We start from the raw sequence: 21,186 nt of genomic DNA, 5'->3' as shown, positions 1-21,186 counted from the left end.
AGCCTGAGACGATAGCTCGGAGAAGGTGAAACTGCCTTGAATTTAATTGACACAGTGATGTTTGCTTGAGTGTGCAGAGAGCCTGAACCAATCAATCTGAAGGGGGGGGGGAACTACTCCAAATGTAACCGATGCAGCAACATCTCATGGAGTCTGCAGGAAGCCTGTGCTAAATTGTTCTGAGAAGGGGAACTGCCTCAAGTGTAATGGACACAGAGATGCCTGCCTGAGTCAGCAGAGAGCCTGATCTGATTGCTCTGAGAGGGGGGAACTGCCCCGAGTGTAACTGACACAGCAATGCTGCCTGAATCTGCCGAGAGCCTGAGTCCATTACCCTGAGAATGGGCTACTTCCCAGATTCACAGCAGTGGGTGCTAATCGTAGAATCATAGAAGATTAGGGTTGGAAGAGACTTCAGGAGGTCATCTAGTCCAACCCCCTGCTCAAAGCAGGACCAACACCACTTTGTCAAGCCAGGCCTTAAAAACCTCCAAGGAAGGAGATTCTACCACCCCCTCCCTAGGGAACCCATCCCAGTGCTTCACCACCCTCCTAGGGAAATAGTGTTTCCTAATATCCAACCTAGACCTCCCCCGCTGCAACTTGAGACCATTGCTCCTTGTTCTGTCATCTCATTCAGCTGCCCAGTGAGCACACTTTAAATGCAAGTCTTGCCAACACCACATGTTCAAGTCCCATGAGCCGGGCCCTCCAAAATCACAAGAATGGCTGAAAAATAATTAGATTCATCATAACGTATGTGAGGTTCTATTTATTTGCCTTCTGGTATTGGTGCCCCTAGGGCGGGGGTCACATTTTGAGCACTGCCAGCCAAATCTCCCTGACACCTCCCGCTGGCTCCGTCGAGACACTCTCCGGTCAGGTGGAAAGTGCTCTGAGCGCCGGGAGGAGATGCCCTGCGGGGTTATATGGACACGCTGTTCTGAACCTCCGCAGGGTCCAGGTAGGGGTAACGAATGGGCAGCGACTTGTTCCTCTGCTGGATTTCCTTGGAGATCTCCGCCAGACGTGCCTGGAAGGCTGCAATAAGCCGCTTGGGCTCTGCCTCAGTGAAGTGCTCCTCAGGGTAGTAGCCCAGGGGTCTCTGGAAAGGAGCGAAGAGAGAAGTGACTAGGGAGGCACTGAACTCACAGATCCCGCTCGGCAAAGGGGAAGAACCAGGGTCCATTCCAAGCTGGCCCGAATGTCCTTCTTCTTGGATCCCTTCTGATGCTCCTGGGTAATGGACATTCAGGCAGAAGTGGTGCTTTCTCCTGCCCTTTGGGTACCAGGGAATCTCTCACGAGCCACCCACGAGAACAACTCCAATATCTGCTTCCAGCAGAACATAGGAATGGCCACACTGGGTCAGACCAATGGTCCATCTAGCCCAGTGTCCTGTCTGCCAACAGTGGCCAATGCCAGGTGCTGTAGCGGAATGAAGAGAACAGGGCAATTATCAAGTGATCCATCCCCAGGCGCCTGACGCCTGCTTCTCTCCACCTCCTCCCCCGAGGCTCCCCCTGCCTGCTCGCTGCTCACTCTTCTCTGAGCCCCCCCAAGTGTCTCCCGCCCACCGCTCGCTCCTTATGCCCCCTCCTGCCCTAAGGGCGCGTGACGTTGGAGGGAGCGGAGAGGAGGGAGCTGCGGGAGGTGCTCAGAGAAACAGGCAGAGCCCTAATGCAGTCTGGTGAGATTGCCCTCACCTGATTTGGGTTTTTACCCTGGGGAGGGGAGTCACTAGGGAAATTTCCAAGGAATTGTTTCCCATCCGAACATGGAGTTTTGTCAAAATGTAAATGTTTCACAGGAACGCGTCAATTCCAATGGGAAAAAGTGGAAATCGTTTAGACTTTCTCGTTGCACTTTGATCCGGTGAAAATGTTTTGTTTGACTTTCTCACTTCATTTAAACTTTTATATTCTTTTAATATTCTATTATATTTAATAGTCTATATTATCCTGTAGTGTTTTGATGTGTTCAAAATATTTTAATATATTTGTAAAGAGTCTATTTAATACTAAATTACAGTGTTATACCATTAGAGAAACAAAACTTTGAAATATTATAGCGTAGATATATTATAGTTAACATTTAACATGCTGTAATGCAAAAGTGTTCAATAAATATTTCTGTTCTGTAACTGGGGGAAAAAAACAGATGTTGCAGTCGTATCATCCAAGGATGAGTACACTCTTTCCTTTCCACTAGTCTCTCAGGAGGAATTTAAACCTTAGCTACTAAAGACAGACATTTTTTAAATCAGCAGATCCAGATAACTTGCAACCAAGAGTTTTAGAAGAGTTGGCTGAGGTGCTCACTGGGCTGCTAATGCTGATTTTCAGTAGGTTTTGGAGCACTGGGGAAGTTCCAGAGGAGTTGAAGGATGCTAACATTGTGCCAATATTTAAAAAGAGTAAATGCGATTTCCCAGGCTGGTCAGCCTGATGTCGATCCTGAGCAATATAATGGAGCAGCTGATAAGGGACTTAATAAAGAATGAAAGGAGAGTACTATAATGAATGCCACTCAGCATGGGTTTATGGACAATAGATCCTGTCACACTAACTTGATCTATCTTTTTTGGGTGAGATTACAAGCGTGGCTGAGAATGGTGATAGTACTAATGTAATAGACACAGAATTCTGTAAGGCATTTGACTTGGTACCACCCGGCATTTTGATGAAAAAGCTAGACCGATATTAACTGAAGATGGCGCACAATGAATGGATTCAAGAGAAGGGAGGGTGGCAATGCCTTACCACGCCACCCTTCCTTCGGCGCTTCCCTAACTCTCCACTCTGCCTTCAGAGCTGGGCGGCCAGAGAGTGGCCGCTGCTGGCTGAGCGCCCAGCTCTGAAGCACGGAAGGAAGCAATTTCAAAATGGCAGAAATTCTCCGTGGGACCCAGATCCACTAGGATGGGTCCCTCGCAACCACCCTAATTTGCAGGGCTGATGAATATGCATGGCCTCATTTCCATAAATACCCTCTTTCTCCCAGCATTCCCCAGCCATTGTCTGTCCCGCCCCCGCGCACATCTGTCCCTCTGTCTCCCCCAGCCATGCCCAGAGCTCTCAGCCAGCATCCATGGGGCCGCCTCACTCACCAGGTCTCCTGGCTCGTAGCTCACGACGGCGAGGAGGGAGAGGAGGGCGCAGGTGGCGTTCACCGCGGGCAGGGTGTCCAGGACGCTGCGCAAGGTGGCGGTGCCCTTGGAGGTGGGCGGGGGAGCTCTCAAGGTCGACGGTGTGTTGGGCATCCAGGCGGCGAAATCGTACTGCGGTACAGACACACCCAGGTGGGTCAGAACCTCGCCTTGCGGGAGGGAAGCTACCCCAGAGAACCCAGGAGTCCTAGTGGCTACAAAGCCAGGATGTGGATCCTCATTAGACCTTAAAGGCACAGCATTTAGGTGGTCCTATAGCTTCATATTCATAGTGTATATTATCTACCCCACGTATTAGTGTCTATTAAGCACCAATAACATTAAGCACAACTATTTTAACAGTGATCTAACTCAAACTGGCCTAATACCATCATCCTGGTCACTGAGGCTGTGCCCCACAACACCTTGCAGCTCGTGAAGTAAACGTTTGTCACAGATAGGAAACTTGTCAAAAATCAAGATACATTTGTTCTCTGTCTTACGACAAGCCAGGGAATTACCTTCACAGCTCAGTGTCTGGGATATTAGCCTCCAGAACAAAGCTACGAACAGAGCAAGACGTTAGAGAACTGGAATGAACCGATGGGCTGGGTTTTTGTGAGGTGCAAAGACATGTGTCACTTGTAGAATCATAGCAATGATAGCAGCGGAAATGTGTAAATTGGGGAGCATGAGGTGAACGTAACATCACTGCACGGGCTGGCTCCTCGGGGGTAGGTCGTGTGCAGAGCCTTTTTCCTGTCCCATATTCACAAACCTGACTGACGCTGGCTATTTGGTCTCTTGAGTGTATTTCATAATGAACCAACGTGTGGTCAAGCAATTGACTATACAATTTAGCAGCAACAGATTTAACACAAGCCAACCAACCTCGACTTCCCCATAAGAATGGCCACAGTGGGGCAGACCAATGGTGCGTCTAGCCCAGGATCCTGCCTGCCGACACTGGCCAATGCCAGGTGCTTCAGAGGGAATGAACAGAACAGGGAATTATTGAGTGAGCCACACGCTGCCATCCGCTCCCAGCTTCTGGCACTCCGAGGCTGGAGACACCCAGAACATGGGGTGCCACCGAAGCACCAGGGCAGTTGAGTGGCTGAGCCGTGCTCAGAGGAATGGCATTGCTAGGAGCCGGGCGAACGCCTGTCAAACTGCCGTGGGAAGTTTTTAAGAGTTAGTCAAGTGGCCAAGCCTAAAACAAGGCCTGTTAGAGTCTGCTCAGAAACTAGCAGCGTGTGTGTGTGTGGGGGAATCCACTGTGCGACGCATGACAAACGGTGACCAGAGGAGAACGGAGCGAGAGGCAGAGGAAAAGCCAGCAAGCCAAACCCGGCCTGGCGCCTACAGTGCAGCGTGAAGCTGGGGCAGTGGGACCCTGGTGTATGGACTTGGTGCACCCTAGCCCACGCCTGAGCATCCGCACTGGGCTGACAATTGCTGGCCCCAGGTCTCAGCCAGGCCAGCACGGCCATAGAACCACAGGGTTACAAGGCACCGCAAGGGTCATCAGTCGAACCCCCCCTGCCGAGCTGCAGGATTTAGTGTGTTTCCACCAGCCGGCTTACCCAGTCTCCAGCCCATACTGCACTACACAGACCTTCTGACTCGGATCTGCGGCTTGAGCTGCGTCCACACTGCCCCATGACAGGGCTTGGATCTGACTCGCAGCAGGACTCGGGCTCTGACCTACCCCACCAGCGAAGTCCGAGGATCTGGGACCTGACCCAAGTCAGATTGGTCTGTGTGTGGACAACAGGAGGGCTTGGCCTCAAACCTGAGTCACACCCCGGGCTGCATGTGCAGTGTGGACATACCCAGAGTGTCCCTGGGAACAGCTAGAGAGAGAGAGGGGTTTGGGGACTGTTTGCTAAAGAAGCCTGGGTTCTTCCTGCTGTCGCAGCAGCGGCGTTTATCCATTCCTGGTACATAAATCAGACGGCATCAAAAGGATACCAGACTCCATCGATTTCTGCATCTACCTGGAATGTACCAAGGCGCCTGAAACTTGACTAGCCACTCGGCTCAAAAAGAGGCAACAGTGTGAACCTAGCACTAGCGGTGCAGCACCCATGTCTTCATGGGCCCAGAGCGGGAGAACCCACCTAGCCCTCAGGTGGCTTGGGCTCAATGCACAGGGACTTCCTGTGTGACCCGGGGGAAATCACTCAGCCAGGGGCTGGGTAGGTCTGTTCCCCAGAGGGGTCACCCCAAGCACATTGGGCTCGCAGGTTTTTTAAGGCCAGAAGGGACAATTATGATTCCCTAGTCTGACCTGCCTAGCCCAGTGATCCCTGAATGGAGACCAACAACCTCTGGAGGGGCTAGAACCAGATGCACGATCCCGGGTAAAGGTCTTCATGGTCCATTGGTGAATTATCCACCCTGCTAAACCTGGGCACTTTACTTCCTGTTTAGAGTCAATGGGGCCAGATCCCAGCTGGTGTCAATGGGCATCTCTCCATTGGAGTCAATGGGGCCAGACCCCAGCTGGTGTCAATGGGCGTCTCTCCATTGGAGTCAATGGGGCCAGACCCCAGCTGGTGTCAATGGGCGTCTCTCCATTGGAGTCAATGGGGCCAGATCCCCAGCTGGTGTAAATCAGCATTGTTCTATTGGCGGCAGTGCAGGTCTGACATCTTAAGCAGGACTCCCAGAACTGTGAGATACCCTGTTACCCCTCAGCCTCAGCAAGGACTTGCTGAGTGAGATTTTGATGTCTGGGCTGGGCAGGGGGGTCAGTAGAGGTGACCAGAGCAGGGTTAACTTCCAGGAGTCATTGAAATCACATCAGTGCTGTTAGCAGCATCCTGCCACTGAAACAAAAATCTGTGTGTGGCAAACGGCTCACCGCTGAAATGCTGTACAATGCCTGTTCCTAGTCCTGTGGTGCCATCTAGTGACTTTCCCATAACATTTCATTCTCAGTAATTTATTATCTCGTTGGGGTTTGATTCCTTTCACACGCCCCCCTTGTGTGAATCGGGAGTAACTCCCTTGGAGTCACTAGGGCTGGTTCCCCTCTCGCTCACCCTGGTGTGACTCCGGAGTGACCCCACTGCATACCTGGCTCACTGGTTTCTCCTTTAACCCCCACAGCTTTGTGAAGCAGCCACGCCGAGCTTGGGAGGAGGTGGGGCAGGGGTGAGCTGGGGCAGGAGTTCCCCTGCGTGCTGCCTCCCCCCTTACTTCCTGCAGGTGGCCCTCCGCCTAAATGCCAGCGGCGACCGGGCGCCAAAGATCCGCCACCGCGGTCACTGCCGAAGAAAATGGCGCCCCCAAATCCCATCTCCCTAGGTGACCGCCTAGGTCGCCTGAATGGTTGCACCGGCCCTGGGCTTGGTCTGTGGGTGGGGCTTGACAGAGCACTACCTCTGTTTTCTCCTAGAGCTTCACTGCTCTGCCCAGCTCCACTGTGGTTCCTCCACCCCCCGCCTCTGAGGCATCACCAGCCCCCGCCCCCTGGATTCACCTCTCCACCGCTGTCCAGATCCTCATGCCATCATCCCGGTAGTAGTAATTGGGGAGCGAGGTGACCCCACGAGCTTCCAGGTCGTCCGGCAGACAGAGCGCCTCGTAGCTCACATTCTCCACACCCTTGGCCAGCAGCTTCAGCATCCCGGCCCGACCCGTCGAGGAGGCCTGGAAGAGAGGCAAGAATCTAGAAATCTTGAAAGGACAGATCTCCAACTGGTGTCAATGGGTGTCTCTCCATTGGAGTCAATAGGGCCAGCCCCAGCTGGGGTTTATGGGCGTCTCTCCATTGGAGTCAAAGGGGCCAGATCCCAGCTGGGGTCAATGGGCGTTGCTCCATTGCAGTCAATGGGGCCAGACCCCAGCTGGTGTCAATGGGCATATCTCCATTGAAATCAATGGGGCCAGATCCCAGCTGGTGTCAGGAGTCAATGGGCCAGATCCCCATCGTTTGTTAATCAGCTGTAGCTCCATTGGCTCAATGGTGATTGACAGCAGCAGGGTTAATAAATTATGCCTGAGCGAGAGCAGATCTTTTATAAAGAAACCTACAATCTGGAGCTAACATTGCCGGTAATGAACCCTCCACCACCCCTTGGGAAGCTGCTTCTAATGCTTCTTCTCCAGCCTGGGACCCAACTGCCACTCATTTCCAAGCTGAAGGGATCTAACGTCAACTCCCAGGTACCAGATCTTGCTCTGCTGAATAAGGAGCCCTCTGCTCTCTGAAATCTCCCTAGGCAGGTACTTATAGAGTGTGATCAAATCTCCTTTTATCCTTCCCTCGTCAGCTGTATAGAGCAGCATTTCTCAAACTGGGGGGACCTGATCTAAAAGTGGTTGCAAGGGGGGGCATGAGAGAAGCACATCTGGCAAGGCAGCACCATTGTCAGCAGCAGCACAGAAGTAAGGGTGGCATGTGAGGCGGGGTGTCATCACTTTTCAGGGTGTCATCACAGCCTGAAATCTTTACACAGGGGGGTCCCCAGGAAAAAAAGTCTGAAAACCTCTGATACAGAGTCTCTTGGTTCAGTGGCTCACTGGGAGGCAGGTTTTCTAGACAACAACTCATCCACTAAGTTGTAGACACCACAATGGGGCACCCTGTTCCACTCGCAACCTCCCTAGGGCCGTGTCCAGACTTAGTGCCGGCACAGTGGGCCGATGAAGACATTTTTATTTCTTTTTCAGCTCACTGAAAATTCCTAAAAATTGGGAAAAAAATTCATTCCAGATTGAGGTGAAAACGAAGGTGTTTGAAATGTTTGGTGAGCAGAAAATGTAAAACTAAAATCTATATGTGTTCTGGGTCAAACAAAACCTTTCATTTGGACAAATCGGATAACGGTTCCCCTCCGCCAAATGGTTTTGCTTCAACACAATCCAACCGTTTCATTTGGATCTCAAATTTTTAAAAACAGGTTGAAACAAAAAGTAGTGGGTTTATTTTAACCAAAACAACCCAGTGAAATGGATGCTAATTTGTAAAACATTTTGGCATCATCAGATCTGCATTTATTTTCACACAAAAAAAACCAGAAAAAGCCCCACCCAGCGCTAACTGCCATCATCCTACGGCTGTTCTGGGTTAGCCCATCCTAGAAAGGCCAATGGTAATGTAAGCAGAGTCAGGATGACTCACCCTGACGTCCGGTGGTGAATTGTGCCAAGTTGTGGAAAAGAAATTCAGGGGCTGGTCTTGTTTGCATAGGCACACCCACCCTGCCTAGCATGTGCCCACAGCTGCCCAAATGCTCACTCTGGCTGTTGTGGGAACCCCAGTTTCTCTGTTATTGGGGCAGGAAGAATACAGGGTTGTTACCCTGATTATGTGAATCAAGGCCAGTGGAACTGTTTTATGACAAAGGGACTCACCATCAATTAAGAAGCACTCGCTAGACAACAGGGCCGCCCAGAGAATTCCGGGGCCCGGGTCTTCAGCGGCGGGGCCCCGCTCAGGGCGGCTCTAGACCCCAGCGCCAAGCAGGCGCGTGGGCGGCCCTTTCCTGGGGCGTCTTCCCGCGGCTCGGAGCCCGGCGAGTGGACCTGCTGCAGGCATGACTGCGGCGGTGCCGTGGTCAGCGGTTCGGTTGACCTGCCGCAGTCATGCCTGCGGGAGGTCCAGCCGAGCCGCGGACGGCGCCCCCTCCGCAGTCATGCCTGCGGCAGGTCCACTCGTCGGGCTCCGGTCGACCTGCGCAGGCATGCCTGCGGGAGCTCAACCGAGCCGCGGGAAGGCGGGAAACACTCCAGGGGCCCCGGAAAACACTCGTGGGGCCCCTGCGTGTGCAGGGCCTGGGGCAAATTGCCTCTTGCCCCCTCTGGGCGGCCCTGCTAGACAAGGGACATGGGTTCCAAAACCCAGTGAATTGAAAGGGAGGAGCATGGAGATTTGTACCTAGGGGGATGGGGTTGTTTTGAGAGCTGGTAACACCAACTGTACTGCTTCCTTTCTCCACTGTTGAATAAGAGAGCTCATTTTGATTCCAATAAGAATCTAGTTACAGGCTGCTGTACTGAATTTTACTTTAGCCCAGTGGTGCGCCAGTACTGGGGCTCCCCTACTACTAGTTGAAATCACTAAGAGCTGAACTAAGAGCCTACCCTTGGTGTCTGTGCAGCACCTGTCACAATGGGGACCCTGATCTTGGTCAGTGTCGGTGCAGAGCCCTGCACAACAGGGGGCCTGACCTCAGTCAGGGACTCTGCAACTCCCGGTGTTACAGGATCCCGGATTTTGTTTGGGGTCCCTGCAGCATCTGGCAAAATGTGGGGCAGGATCTCTGTCAGGGTCTGTGCAGTGCCCAGTACAGTGGTGGGGCGTGATCTGGGTCGGGATCAGTGCAGGGCCAGGCCCAACGGGGACACAGATCTCAGTCGAGGTCTCTGAAGTGCCCAGCACAATGGAGGCAGAAATCTGTGCCACAGTCGTGCGCTGCCCGGCACAAGGGAGGCCGTGATCTTGGTCCAGGTCTCAGTTTTACCTGGCACAATGGGCAACCTGATGTCTGTGGGGTCTCTGCAGTGCCCAGCACAACAGGGCGCAGATCTCAGTTGGGGTCTCTGCAGCACCTGGCAGAACAGGGCCCAGATCTCACTTGGGGTCTCTGCAGCTCCAGGAACAACAAGGTCCCTGAGTTTGTTTGCTGTCTCTGCAGCACCTGGCACAAGGGAGCCTGATTTCACTTGGTGTTGATGCAGAGCCTGGCACAACAGGGCGGAGCTCAGTCAGGGTCACTGTAGCCCCGGCACAACAAGGTCCCTGCTCTTTGTAGGGGTCTGTGCAGTTCCTGGCACCACCAGGGCCCCAAACTCGGTCAGGGTTTGTGCAGTGCCCGGCCCACTGGGGGACCTGATCTCAGGCCAGGCCTGAGCCACGCCCAGTACAATAAGAGCCCTGATCTCAGTCACACACCTGGAGTGACTAGCAGTGGGGTGGGGCTGCTGGGTTGGGCAGGGTGGGGAGGAAGTAGCTGGGAGAAACCTGGGGCTGGGCCGTCTCCATGGGGACACTTGCTCCTCCTCCCCTTCCTGGCCTTCCCAGGCCCCGTTGCCAGCAGAGAGTGGCCCCCCCAGCCCAGCCCAGAGGTGTCCCTGTCTCAGGGCCCCCCCAGCCTCTGCCCATTCACCCTCTGCCCAGCTCAGGAATCCCTCGGGGGAACCATTTCCCACCCGCACAAGGACAAATCCCTGCAGGTGGAAATGGGAAACCCAAACCTGAGATCTGAACTGGCCACTGGCGAAGGGGAGAAAATGGGGCACAGCCGGGGGCAGGGCTTCTCAGGGGTTGGGGAGGTCACCCTGGGCGCTGCTCGTGGCTCTCTAGGGAGAAAGGGGGCAGGACGGGGAGGAGGGTCCCACGGGAGGCAGCGGTAAATCCGAGGGGATCTCAGCCCCTTTCTCTCCGCTCCTCGGGGTCACCTGCCCCCGGCCATGTCCGGGCTGCACCGACATTTCCCACCCGCCCCAGCCCGCCTCCACCCGGCCCCGCGCGAGCCAGGCAAAGCCGCAACAAGCCGCGCGCGTTTGCAACTCGGCAGTAGCTCCACCCAACGTCACTTCCGCTCCGGGAGAGTCAGGAACTACGTCTCCCAGCCTGCCCCGGGGCCGCTTCCGCCCTCTCCTCAGCCCAGGGAAGGAGGTCCAGCCGCTGTTACTGCGCATGCTCCGTGCGAGCCCCGCTGGTGCGGAGAACAAAGCTGCTGCTGCTGCCGCCTCCGCGTGAGCCGGGCCCAGGCTGAGCCGCTGCTGCTCCCCGGGGGTCTGTGCGGGGCCCGGCCGGGGTTTCTCCAGCTGGGCCCCGCCCCCGGGCAGCCCAGGCTCTGCCCGCCCCAGCCCCGCCCGGTGGTGAGAGACCCCGGGGGCACGTGACTCTGCCCGGGAACCCGGGAGAAGCCTCAGGCCGCCTCGGCCCCAGCGGAGCCGCAGCAGGATCCGCCCCCGCTGGGATGGGGCGGGGCCCGGCAGGGGGCTCTGGGAGTGAGGGGTGTCGGGGGAGAAGCTGGGCTGGGGGAAGGTCAGTGGGACGCGGGGGTGAAGGGGAGGGGGTTAATTGGCTCCTGTCCCTGTTGGTGCCACTTGCCTCTCGCCCCCGATACAAATTCTCTCCAGTTCTGCCCCTTTTCTCGCTCAGTGTCTCACCCGGGCTGTAAAATCCGGGGAGATTCGCCCCTTTCCCCTCCAACGAGCCGCTCTCCCGTCTCCCCATTTCCCCTGGTCTCTCCAGGAGTCTGATTTTCCACCTCCAGTTGCAGGTCGTGACACGTTTTCTCTGCACATCTCACAGGTTGATATAAAATACCCTAAACGTTTGCTCCACTTCTCTCTAGTTGTTTGTTTCTCATTGAATATGCCCTGAGATTTCCCCCTCTCTCTAATTATAAAGTAACAAGAAAATCTCAGATTTACACCTTTTCTCAGCTTCTTGACCATAGATATAAAATGTTTGCAAATGTTGCCCATTTCCTCTCTCTTCATTTAACAAATACTGATGTGAAACACTGACATTTTACTGCACATCAGATATAAACTGATATAAAATCCCTTTGATTTTCCACTTTCCTCTCTATTATTTGCAAAAATAGAGCCAAAATCTCTCAGATTTCCAGTCTTTCTCTTTCACTTCTACGTTATTATCAAATATCAATTGAAAATCCTTTCATGTTTGGGGCTGTTCCCCATGTTTCTCAATCCCAGCAACTTCTCTTTTCTTAGAGGAAACCTGTTGCCCTGAATCACTGTCCATCCTGGAAGTTGCAGGGGGTTAAATTTCCCAGTGTTGATCTTTCCCCTCTCCTTTGAGAACCATTTCTTCCCCCCTTTATCTGTGTTAAAATGTTTGCTGATGAAAGAGACCAGCCACATCTTTAATACACATCAAAACTCGAGGCCTCCCCTGTTAGGGATCAGTGGTTCCCAGCTGGTAGCGGAGAGTTGGCTGGACCCTTTTCTTTTCTCCAGCTGGCACGGGATGAGGAGGTCACTCAGTGCAGTGTGGGTCCAGAAGTATCCCAAACCCCATAGCAAATGGTCTCTGTGAGAGGTTGATTCCCACAGTGCTAAGATGCAGCCACCTCTGGGGTGGATCCATGGTGGCCATTATTTGTTAGTAACAGGCATGAACATTTCTTACCTATTTTGTCCCTCCAGGCCTTCCATACTCCTGTTCAAGAGAGATCCCCCGGGGCTCCCTCTGCCTGTGGGACTGGCCAGCAGGGGGCGGTGGTCACTTTCTATCCCCTTCTCAGGCACTGTGAGGTACCAGTGTTGCACTGGGGGGGGTGTCTGTGTGGGAGATTTCAGCTGGAGCTGAAGGGGTGTTGTGGTAGTGGGAGTTGTTTAGGTGACTGGGCAGGTGGGACCCTAATCAAATTGGTGGGTTCTGGAGGTTTGGGGGGGTTGGTTCTGATGTGCCCAGCCCTGAGGCTTTGGGTCCTGGAGGTGGGTGTCGCTGTTGGCTGCAGAACAGTGGGGTGGGGCATCTCTTGAGGGTGGGGCAGGGGGTTAGAGGGAGCCTGGTGCTGTGCCAGGGGCTCTGTCTGGGCTTCCCCCGCAGTCTCCTGGGAGCGCTGCGGTGCCCAGTGCACAGGGGGGGGGGGGAGGGAGCGGCGCTCTGGCAGTCGCTAATGGGCTGCCAGGCAAGCAACGGGAGGGGTCCCACTGAAAGCATCAGGGCAGAGGAGGGTCCCAGACAAGCGACATGGCAGATCCTGCTGGAAATCAGGGGTGTCCTGGGCAGGCAGTGAGGGACTGAGTTCCTGGCGGGGTGTCCCTGGCTGCTGGGGCACTTGGTGGAGGAACCCTTTGGGATTCCCAACCTGACACTCATGGTCTGGTGGGGCTTCCCTGGCGGTGGGACTTTGAGGGTATCTGGGGTCCCTGCCCAGGGATTCTGGGAGCTGCGTCCCAGGTAATATCTGGTGGGACCCTGGCTAGGGGGTGTCTGTTGCCCCTGGCTGTGGGGTCTGGGCTCTGGGTACTGGGCAATGTCTGGGGGCTACTACTAACCATGATCCTTCTCTCTGATCAACTTGTGTCAGAGTCCTGGCTCAAGCACTGCTGGGCATTCCCCAGTCACATGCCCTGTCACTGTGATAACTTTCTATCCATTTATCAGTCACTGTTAGTGTGAAATCACAGATTTGCTTTTCTCCTCTTTTGAAAACTGCAGGAACTTTCAGTTCCATTTGGAAAAGTGTACCCCAGTCCTTGTCCTAGATCTGGGGTATGAGGGAGGTAGGAAGGGGTCAGCACTGCCACACGATGGTCTCTTCCACAGCATTCTGGACTCATTCTTTCTGAAATCTGGTTTCATTGAGACCAATGTTAATCCAGAGTCACTGTATGGAAGGACAAGGAGTGACTCCAGATGGACAGTGGGGCAAATGAGATCAGCAATTCTCCCTGTGAGGAGGGCTCTCATTAGCTGCTCTCCCCAGAGAGCTAAAGGAGGAAGCTGCTCAGACGCTCTGTCCCTCTCTGCTCAGGATATTGGGGTTCAGCTTCCTGGGTCAGGCGCTGCAGCCTCCATAGTGATCTGGGAGACCAGGCTTAGCAGCTGCTGCTCCCCAGCGGGGTTCTGTGCTGGGAAGTGACCTGAATTAAAGCTGCTTCTCTGCCCGGCCCAGGATGACTTTCTCCAGCTGGTCCTGGCCCCTAGGGCAGCCCTGGGCCCTGTTAATACTAAATTCTGAGCCAGAGTCTCCAGGTAACTGAAAAAAGCGAAGGGAAAATGCTGAGGTCTGGCCTTAAAATGACTCTACAAACAGACCCCCTCATTTCTCACCCAATTAACAATTGCAGGAGCAAATCCAGCCCTGGGGAGCAAACTACCCAGGAATGGGACTTTCCTACCAGATGGGCAGGAGAGGGGAAAAGGAGATAGAAGGAGAAAGAGAGACTGAGAAGGGGCTATGGGGAGAAGAGTTTGGAGAGAGATTTCAGATCTCTAATCTACCCAGACAGATGTATTACTGCACCCTGGATAGAGTCACTTTCCTGTGGAAAAGATGAGAATCAGACAGAGAAAATCCAGTTCCTGACTCCATATCCCTCCTGCTGGGGTGTGGCTGCCATAGAGGTCAGTGTCTGAGGATCCCCACAGTGACTCCTTTGGTTCTGCTTTTCTAGCCTTGTGTTCAGAGACTTTGTTCTGGGGTGAGGGGAGGAGGCGGGAGGTTAAAAATGTCACTGTGGGCTTAGCCTGGCAGGAGAGGCCAGGTCTACACTGTACAAAGAGATCAAGCCTTTCTCAGTATGGCAGACTCTAGGGTGTCTGTGTGCGGGAAAGGGCCTGAGGAATCATGCTGTGAAATGAGTTAAAGCCTGTTCTGAAACCTTCACAGCTGCCTTCTCGCCTGCCAGGCTGCGGAATAACGTCCATGTTTCGCTCCAGTTCATCCCGTCCTCTCGTTGGACAGGGAGAGAAATGGCTGCAGAGGAGCCAGTTCAGGTAGGTATTATCAGGGGTTGCTGGTGGGTTCCTCCAGGGGAGAGGGACAGCAAATCGTGGGAGATGGGAAGGTTTGCACAGGCTGGTTTGGAGGTTGCAGTCTGGTTTGCAGGAAATGCACAGGGTGGAGAAAGGGAGGAGGACAGGGTGTGCTAAACCTGCTGGGAGTTATTAATATGTGGCCTAGATTCTAAGACAGACCCAGGAGGTTCGGCAGTGGAAATGCTCTAGTCTGTGGAACAGAAATAGCAGCTGCATGGGGCTGGGAAAACTGACCAGACTCATAGTGCTGGAGCCTGACCCTGACTAACCAGCGGCTGCTGTGAAGGATATGAAGGGGCACCCACCAGTGAGGCTTAGGGAGATTCCTCCTTCATCCAGCTCTTCAGAATGGGGAGGGTGTTGGACTCCCTGCCAGCGAGCTCTCCTGGACCCTGCTAGGGGCTCCATCTCCTGAATCAGTCTGTGGCTAGTAGGGGTGATGGCTCTGCTGGGAGAGAGGAGGGGAGCTCATAACGCTTAAGTCCCCTCCCCTGGTGTTTCCTGGATGCTCTGGGCAGGGTGGGGGGTGGGACTCTGAAACTGCAATCCACCCAGAGTTTCTGTTTGGCTCCTGTCCCCATGTATGGGAGGGCTGTGAGTGGGGCAGCAGGTATTGAGTGTTGGACTCTCGCTCTTTTCAGGGGCGGTGACCTTCGAGGGAGGTGGCTGTGTATTTCACCAGGGAGAGTGGGCTCTGCTGGACCCTGGTCAGAGAGCCCTCTACAGGGATGTCATGCAGCAGAACTATGAGAATGTGACCTCGCTGGGTAAGAGTTCCTGTCCCCTCTGTTCTTGGAAGGGGAAAGAAGAGATGGTTCACCAGCCCCACAATGCCACCTCTACTCTGTCCTGTTTCAGCATCACCCCGATATGCCAGTGACACACACACACTGCCAGAGACCCTCCCTGCTGCAGAGCAGCTTTGGGAGACAGAGCACAGGAGCAGTATCACACAGTGTCAAATATCTCCTGTTTGCTCAAGTAAAACAGGGTTAGGAGCTTCCCTACCCCTGACCTCTCAAACCTGAGCTTTCTCACACAGACCACAATAATAGCTTGGGGTGTAACAAGCAGGCTGCTGGAGTCAGAGCTGCTGGTCCAGGGTCACTTATCACACAGACACTCCGTGTGTCCTTGAATGCTGGCTGGGGTATCAGAAGGAAGCTCAGTGGTGGATTTAGCGTGGTGGGGCCCTGTGCTTAGCTTCATTTAGGGAGTCCCCTCGCTTGGGACATAGGCAAGAAAAGAACATTCTCTCATTTCCCTCCACCCCCATTTTCATTCTTTTTTCCTTCCTCCTCCTCCTATAAGTAATAGGAAGTAAATGAAAATAAAGTAAGAGTACATTGATTGTTTTTGTCGAGTCTAACCGATTTTCACAGACCACTTGAAAATCGCTGAATCTTGAGTGCACCATAATGATCTTTCCATATATTGTTTGTGCCGTTAGCTAACTATTTTAAAGCGCTTTGGATAAGAGCCCTTTATTAAAAATTAAAAATGTTGGAGTGCAGGGGTCTGGCCAGGAGTTAGGGTGTGGGAGGGCTGAGGGTTGGGGCAGAGGAATTGGGGTGTGGAGCACTTACCTGGAACAGCTCCTGTTTCATGCGAGCAATGCAGGTGGGGATGTAGGGGCAGGAGTTAGGGTGGGCAGGAGGCTGTGTGGGAGGGGGTGCAGTAGTCAGGGCTGGGGGTGTGTGATGGGCAGAGGTGGGGATAAGTGGTTATGGGTGGTTGCAGGAATCAGGAGGGCAGGGAACTGGGGTGTGTTTGGGAGGAGTGAAGGAGTAAGGGCTGGGGTGTGTGGGGGGGCAGGAGTCAGGGTGTGCTGGGTGTTCCGGGGGCAGGAGTCAGGGCTGGGGGGGCAGGGTCTGGGAGGGTTGGGGTGCAGGAGCAGCTGGAGATGGGGTGCAGGGTCTGGCCAGGTTTTGGGATGCAGGAGGGCTCCAGGGTTGGGGCAGGGAAGTTGGGGTGTAGAAGTGCTTACCTGGGGCAGCTCCCATGTGTGGTGTGAGGGGGTGCAGGTGGCAATGTAGAGGGGTGTGCAGGAGCTCCCATTTGGTGCTCAGGGTGCGGTTGAGGATGTGTGGGGGGGGTGCAGGAGTCAGAGCAGGGGGTGTGAGGGCTCGTTATGTGGGAGGGGATGCAGGAGTCAGGTCTAGGGCTGGGAGGGTGGGCTGGGGTACTGGGGGTGCTCCCAGCCCCCTATCCTGAGTGGCTCAAGCAGGGGCTGGGGGGTATGTGATAGGGGAGTGCTTTGTAAAGCAGGGAGCTTTTCAAACAGGGCTGCAAACGGGGAGTTTTGTTAGGGAGTTTGGAAGGGGAGTGGGAAGGGGGCGAGGTACTCTTGCCATTCTTTAAAACACTTAAGCTATAATACAAACTTCTTGATTGAAACAAAAACCCTGTTAACCTAGGTGGCTGTAAGAGAATGCAGGCAAGCCCAGCAGCAGAGTGGGGCTATCTGTTTACTGCACTCAATGTAGCATGTATGATTACCTGCCCTGTGGGCGGGGGCTTACGTGTGCATTCGGTGCAGAGCTCCTGGCCATAGAGACCGCATGGGCTTTGGAGGCCAGGGTGGTGGAACTGGAGGCAGCTAAGGGAGGCAGAGAAGTAGGTTGATGAGGTTTTCCGGGACACTGTAGATTTCTCCACCTCTGGTCAGACAGCCACTGCGCTATTGAGGAGGTTGAAAGGCCCAGGAAGGAGAGCAGTCAATGGGAGCAGAGGAAACCTTCCCATAATTGGGACCCTCCTCCCAGCTGGTGTTGGGGTAACCTCTTGCACTGGGTTTACCCCAGGCATTAGAAAAGGCAGCTGTTAGTAATGGGAGATTTGATCATTAGAAACAGGATAGCTGGGTTTGTGATGACCGGGAGAACCGTATGGTGACTTGCCTGCTTGGTACAAGGTTGCTGATTTCTTGAGGCATCTAGATAGATTTGTGTGTAGTGCTGGGGAGGGCCGGTGAGTCGTGGTACATGTAGGCACCAATGACATAAGGAGCAGTAGGTGAGGCGTCCTGGAGGCCAAATTGAGTCTGCGAGGAAGAGACTGAAATCTGGGACCTCTATGGTGGCATTCTCAGAAATGCTTCCAGTTCCACGCAGGGCCAGGTAGGCAGGCAGAGCTTCAGAGTCTCAATGGGTGGATGAGATGATGGTGTAGAGAGGGCGTTTAGATTGATTAGGAACTGGGGAAACTTTGGGGATGGTGGGCCTATACAGGAAGGATGGGCTCCACCTAACCCAAAGTGGAGACAGACTGCTGGCACTTAACATTAAAAGGTTGCAGAGCAGTTTTTAAACTAAGAGATGGGAAAGCCAATAGCTGCAGAGGAGCTCGTGGATCGGACAGAGACTTGTCTTAGAAGAGTCTAATGATAGAGATTTTCTAGTTCTAGTCAGGAAGAGAGGCTGGAAGAGGATAAAGTAGGGGCCAGATCATTCTCACACACAAGAATCTGACACATCAGAAGAGGGCAGGCGAATAAACAGTGACAAGTTTTAAAGTGCTTGTACACAAATGCTAGAAGTCTAAATAATAATATGGGTGAATTAGAGTGCCTCGTGTTAAAGGAGGATATTGACATAATAGGCATCACAGAAACCTGGTGGAGTGAGGACAATCAATGGGACACAATTATTCCAGGGTACAAAATATATCGGAAGGACAGAGCAGGTCATAGGCGTCCGTGCAGGTCAGACCAGGTCCATCTAGCCCAGTATCTCTCTGCCAACAGTGGCCAATGCCAGGTGCCAGAGGGAGTGAACCTAACAGGCAATGATCAAGTGATCACTCTCCTGCCATCCATCTCCATCCTCTGACCAGACAGAGGCTAGAGACACCATTCTTTACCCATCCTGGCTAATACCCATTTATGCACTTAGCCACCATGAATTTATCAGTTCCCTTTTAAACATTATTATAGTCTAACCTTCACAACCTCCTCAGGTAAGGAGTTCACAAGTTGACTGTGCGCTGCGTGAAAAAGAACTTCCTTTATTTGTTTTAAACCTGCTGCCTATTAATTTCATATGGTGACCCTTAGTTCTTGTATTATAGGAATAAGTAAATAACTTTTCCTTATCCACTTTCTCAACATCACTCATGATTTTATATACCTCTATCATATCCCCTTAGTCTCCTTTTTTCCAAGCTGAAGAGACCTAGCCTCTTTAATCTTTCCTCGTATGGGACCCTCTCCAACCCCTAATCATTTTAGTTGCCCTTTTCTGAACCTTTTCTAGTGCTAGAATATCTTTTTGAGGTGGGGAGACCACATCTGTACACAGTATTCGAGGATGTGGGTGTACCATGGATTTATATAAGGGCAATAATATACTCTGTCTTATTCTCTATCCGTTTTAATGATTCCTAACATCCTGTTTGCTTTTTTGACCGCCCTTTGCAGCACTGCGTGGGCATCTTCAGAGAACCTATCCATGATGACTCAAGATCTTTCTCCTGACTACTGCAGTTGTAGCTAAATTAAGCGCCCCATCATATTGTATGTATGGTTGGAGTTATTTTTCAATGTACATTACTTTACATTTATCCACATTAAATTTCATTTCCCATTTGTTGCCCAATCGCTTAGTTTTGTGAGGTCTTTTTGAAGTTCTTCACAATCTGCTTTAGTCTTAACTATCTTGAGCAGTTTAGTATCATCTGCAAACTTTTTGCCACCTCACTGTTTACCCTTTTCTCCAGATCATTTATGAATAAATTGAATAGGAAGTTGGTCCTAGGACTGGCCTTGAGGGAACACCCCTCTCCATTCTGAGAATTTACTGTTAAATTCCTACCCTTTGTTTCCTGTCTTTTAACCAGTTCTCAATCCATGAAAGGACCTTCCCTTTACTATGTCCATGACAGCTTAATTTTCGTAAGAGGCCTTTGGTGAGGACCTTGTCAAAGGCTTCACTGGAAATCTAAGTACATTATGTCCACTGGATCTCATACTCGGGGGTGGGGAGGAGTGGCACTGTATGTTAAAGAAAATGTAAACTCAAATGAAGTAAAAATCTTAAATGAAACCACATGTGCATAGAATCTCTTTAGATAGTAATTCCATGCTCTAATAAGAATATTAGTATTAGGGATCTGTTATAAACCACCTGTCAAAGACAAGCGATAGTGAGGATGAAATCACGAAGGAGAGATTAGAGGGGCTATCAAAATAAAAGAACTCCATAATAGTGGGAGATTTCCAAGTTATCCCCATATTGACTGGGTACACATGTCACCTCAGGACAAAATGCAGAGACAAAATTTCTGGATCTCACTTTAAATGACTGTTTCTTGGAGCAGCTGGTACAAAGAATCCATAATGGGAGAAACAACTCTCGATTTAGTCCTGAGTAGAGTGCAGAATCTAGTCAAGGGCCCCAACTATAACAGGACCGCTTGGGAAATAGTGACCATAATATAACAACACAACATTCCTGTAATTGGGAAGAACAGCTCCAACAATGGCATTTAATTTCAGGAAGGGGAACTATGCAAAAATGAGGGGGTTAGTTAAACAGAAATTAAAAAGTACAGTGACTGAAGTAGAAATCCCTGCAAGCTGCATGGACACTTCTAAAAAACCTGCGATATTAGAGGCCCAACTTAAATATATACTAAATTAAAACACTGACAGCAAAAGAGACTAAAAAAAGAAGTTAACGACCATGTAAAAGAAGCAGTGAGAGATAAAAGTAGCTAAAAGTGAAGTCAAATCCTAGTAGTGCACATAGACAGGAGCGTAAACACTACCAAATTAAGTGTAAATGTAATAAGACAAGCCAAAGAGGAGTTTGAAGAAGGGCTGACAATAACTCAAGGTAATAACAAAGCAGGAAGCCTGCTAGAAGCAACTAAGTGGGGCCACTGGGCGGTGAGATACAAAAGGAGCCCTTGAGCGATAAAGTCATTGCGGAGAAACTAAATGGACTCTTTGCTTTAGTCTTCATGGCTGAGATGTTGGTGAGATTCCCAAACCTTTTGTGGGTGACAAATCTGAGGAACTGCCACAGATTGAAGTGTCACTAGAGCAGGTTTGGAACTACTTGAAAACTTAATTGTAACAAGTCACCGGGACCAGATGGTATTTACCAAGAGTTCTGAAGGAACTCAGATGTGAAATTGAGGAACTATGGCTATAGTTTTGTAACACTGTCTTTAAATGAAAGCTACCTTCTTGTCAATGACTGGAAGATTGCTAATGCGCCAATATTTAAAAGGGCTCTAGAGGCGATCCTGGCAGTTGCAGACTGGTAAGTCTAACGTCTGTACCAAGCAAATTAGTTGAAACAATAGTAAAGAATAAAATTATCAGGCACATAGAGAGACAAAAATTGTTGAGCAAAAGTCAATATGGTTTCTATGAGAAATCATATCTTACTAATCTATTAAAGAGAGTTCTCTGGAAATTATCAAACAAACATGTGAGACAAAGGATCAGTGGACATAGTGTATTTAGATTTCAGAAAGCCTTTCACAGGTCCTTCTGCGAAGGCTCTTACATAAATTATGTTATCATGGGATAAGAGGGAAGATCTTT

At 51.8% G+C, this 21,186-nt stretch overlaps 2 protein-coding genes across 4 annotated transcripts in view; one reads left to right on the top strand and one right to left on the bottom strand.

Moving 5' to 3' along the window:
• The window catches only part of LOC120381499 (arachidonate 12-lipoxygenase, 12R-type-like), an 84,977-nt gene that overhangs the window by 51,236 nt on the left and 12,555 nt on the right, over positions 1-21,186 (top strand). The window lies entirely within an intron of this gene.
• Positions 758-12,294, bottom strand: LOC120381961 (hydroperoxide isomerase ALOXE3-like). Of its 3 annotated transcripts, XM_039500136.1 has the most exons (4): positions 8,192-8,253; positions 6,639-6,808; positions 3,110-3,280; positions 758-1,105 (listed from the first exon to the last, which is right to left on the bottom strand). In XM_039500136.1, exons 3-4 carry the CDS (start codon positions 3,260-3,262, stop codon positions 926-928), a joined length of 333 nt encoding a protein of 110 aa, XP_039356070.1. In that variant the 5' UTR covers positions 3,263-3,280; positions 6,639-6,808; positions 8,192-8,253; the 3' UTR covers positions 758-925. The 3 variants fall into 3 exon arrangements, with proteins under 3 accessions (XP_039356070.1, XP_039356069.1, XP_039356068.1); XM_039500135.1 differs by lacking the exons at positions 3,110-3,280; positions 8,192-8,253 and adding an exon at positions 12,273-12,294; XM_039500134.1 differs by lacking the exon at positions 3,110-3,280.

Source organism: Mauremys reevesii, linkage group 14, assembly GCF_016161935.1.
Source record: "Mauremys reevesii isolate NIE-2019 linkage group 14, ASM1616193v1, whole genome shotgun sequence".
Taxonomy (NCBI): Eukaryota; Metazoa; Chordata; order Testudines; family Geoemydidae; genus Mauremys; species Mauremys reevesii.
Note: the sequence above shows the minus strand (reverse complement) of the source record. Positions and strands in the feature narration are given on the sequence as shown.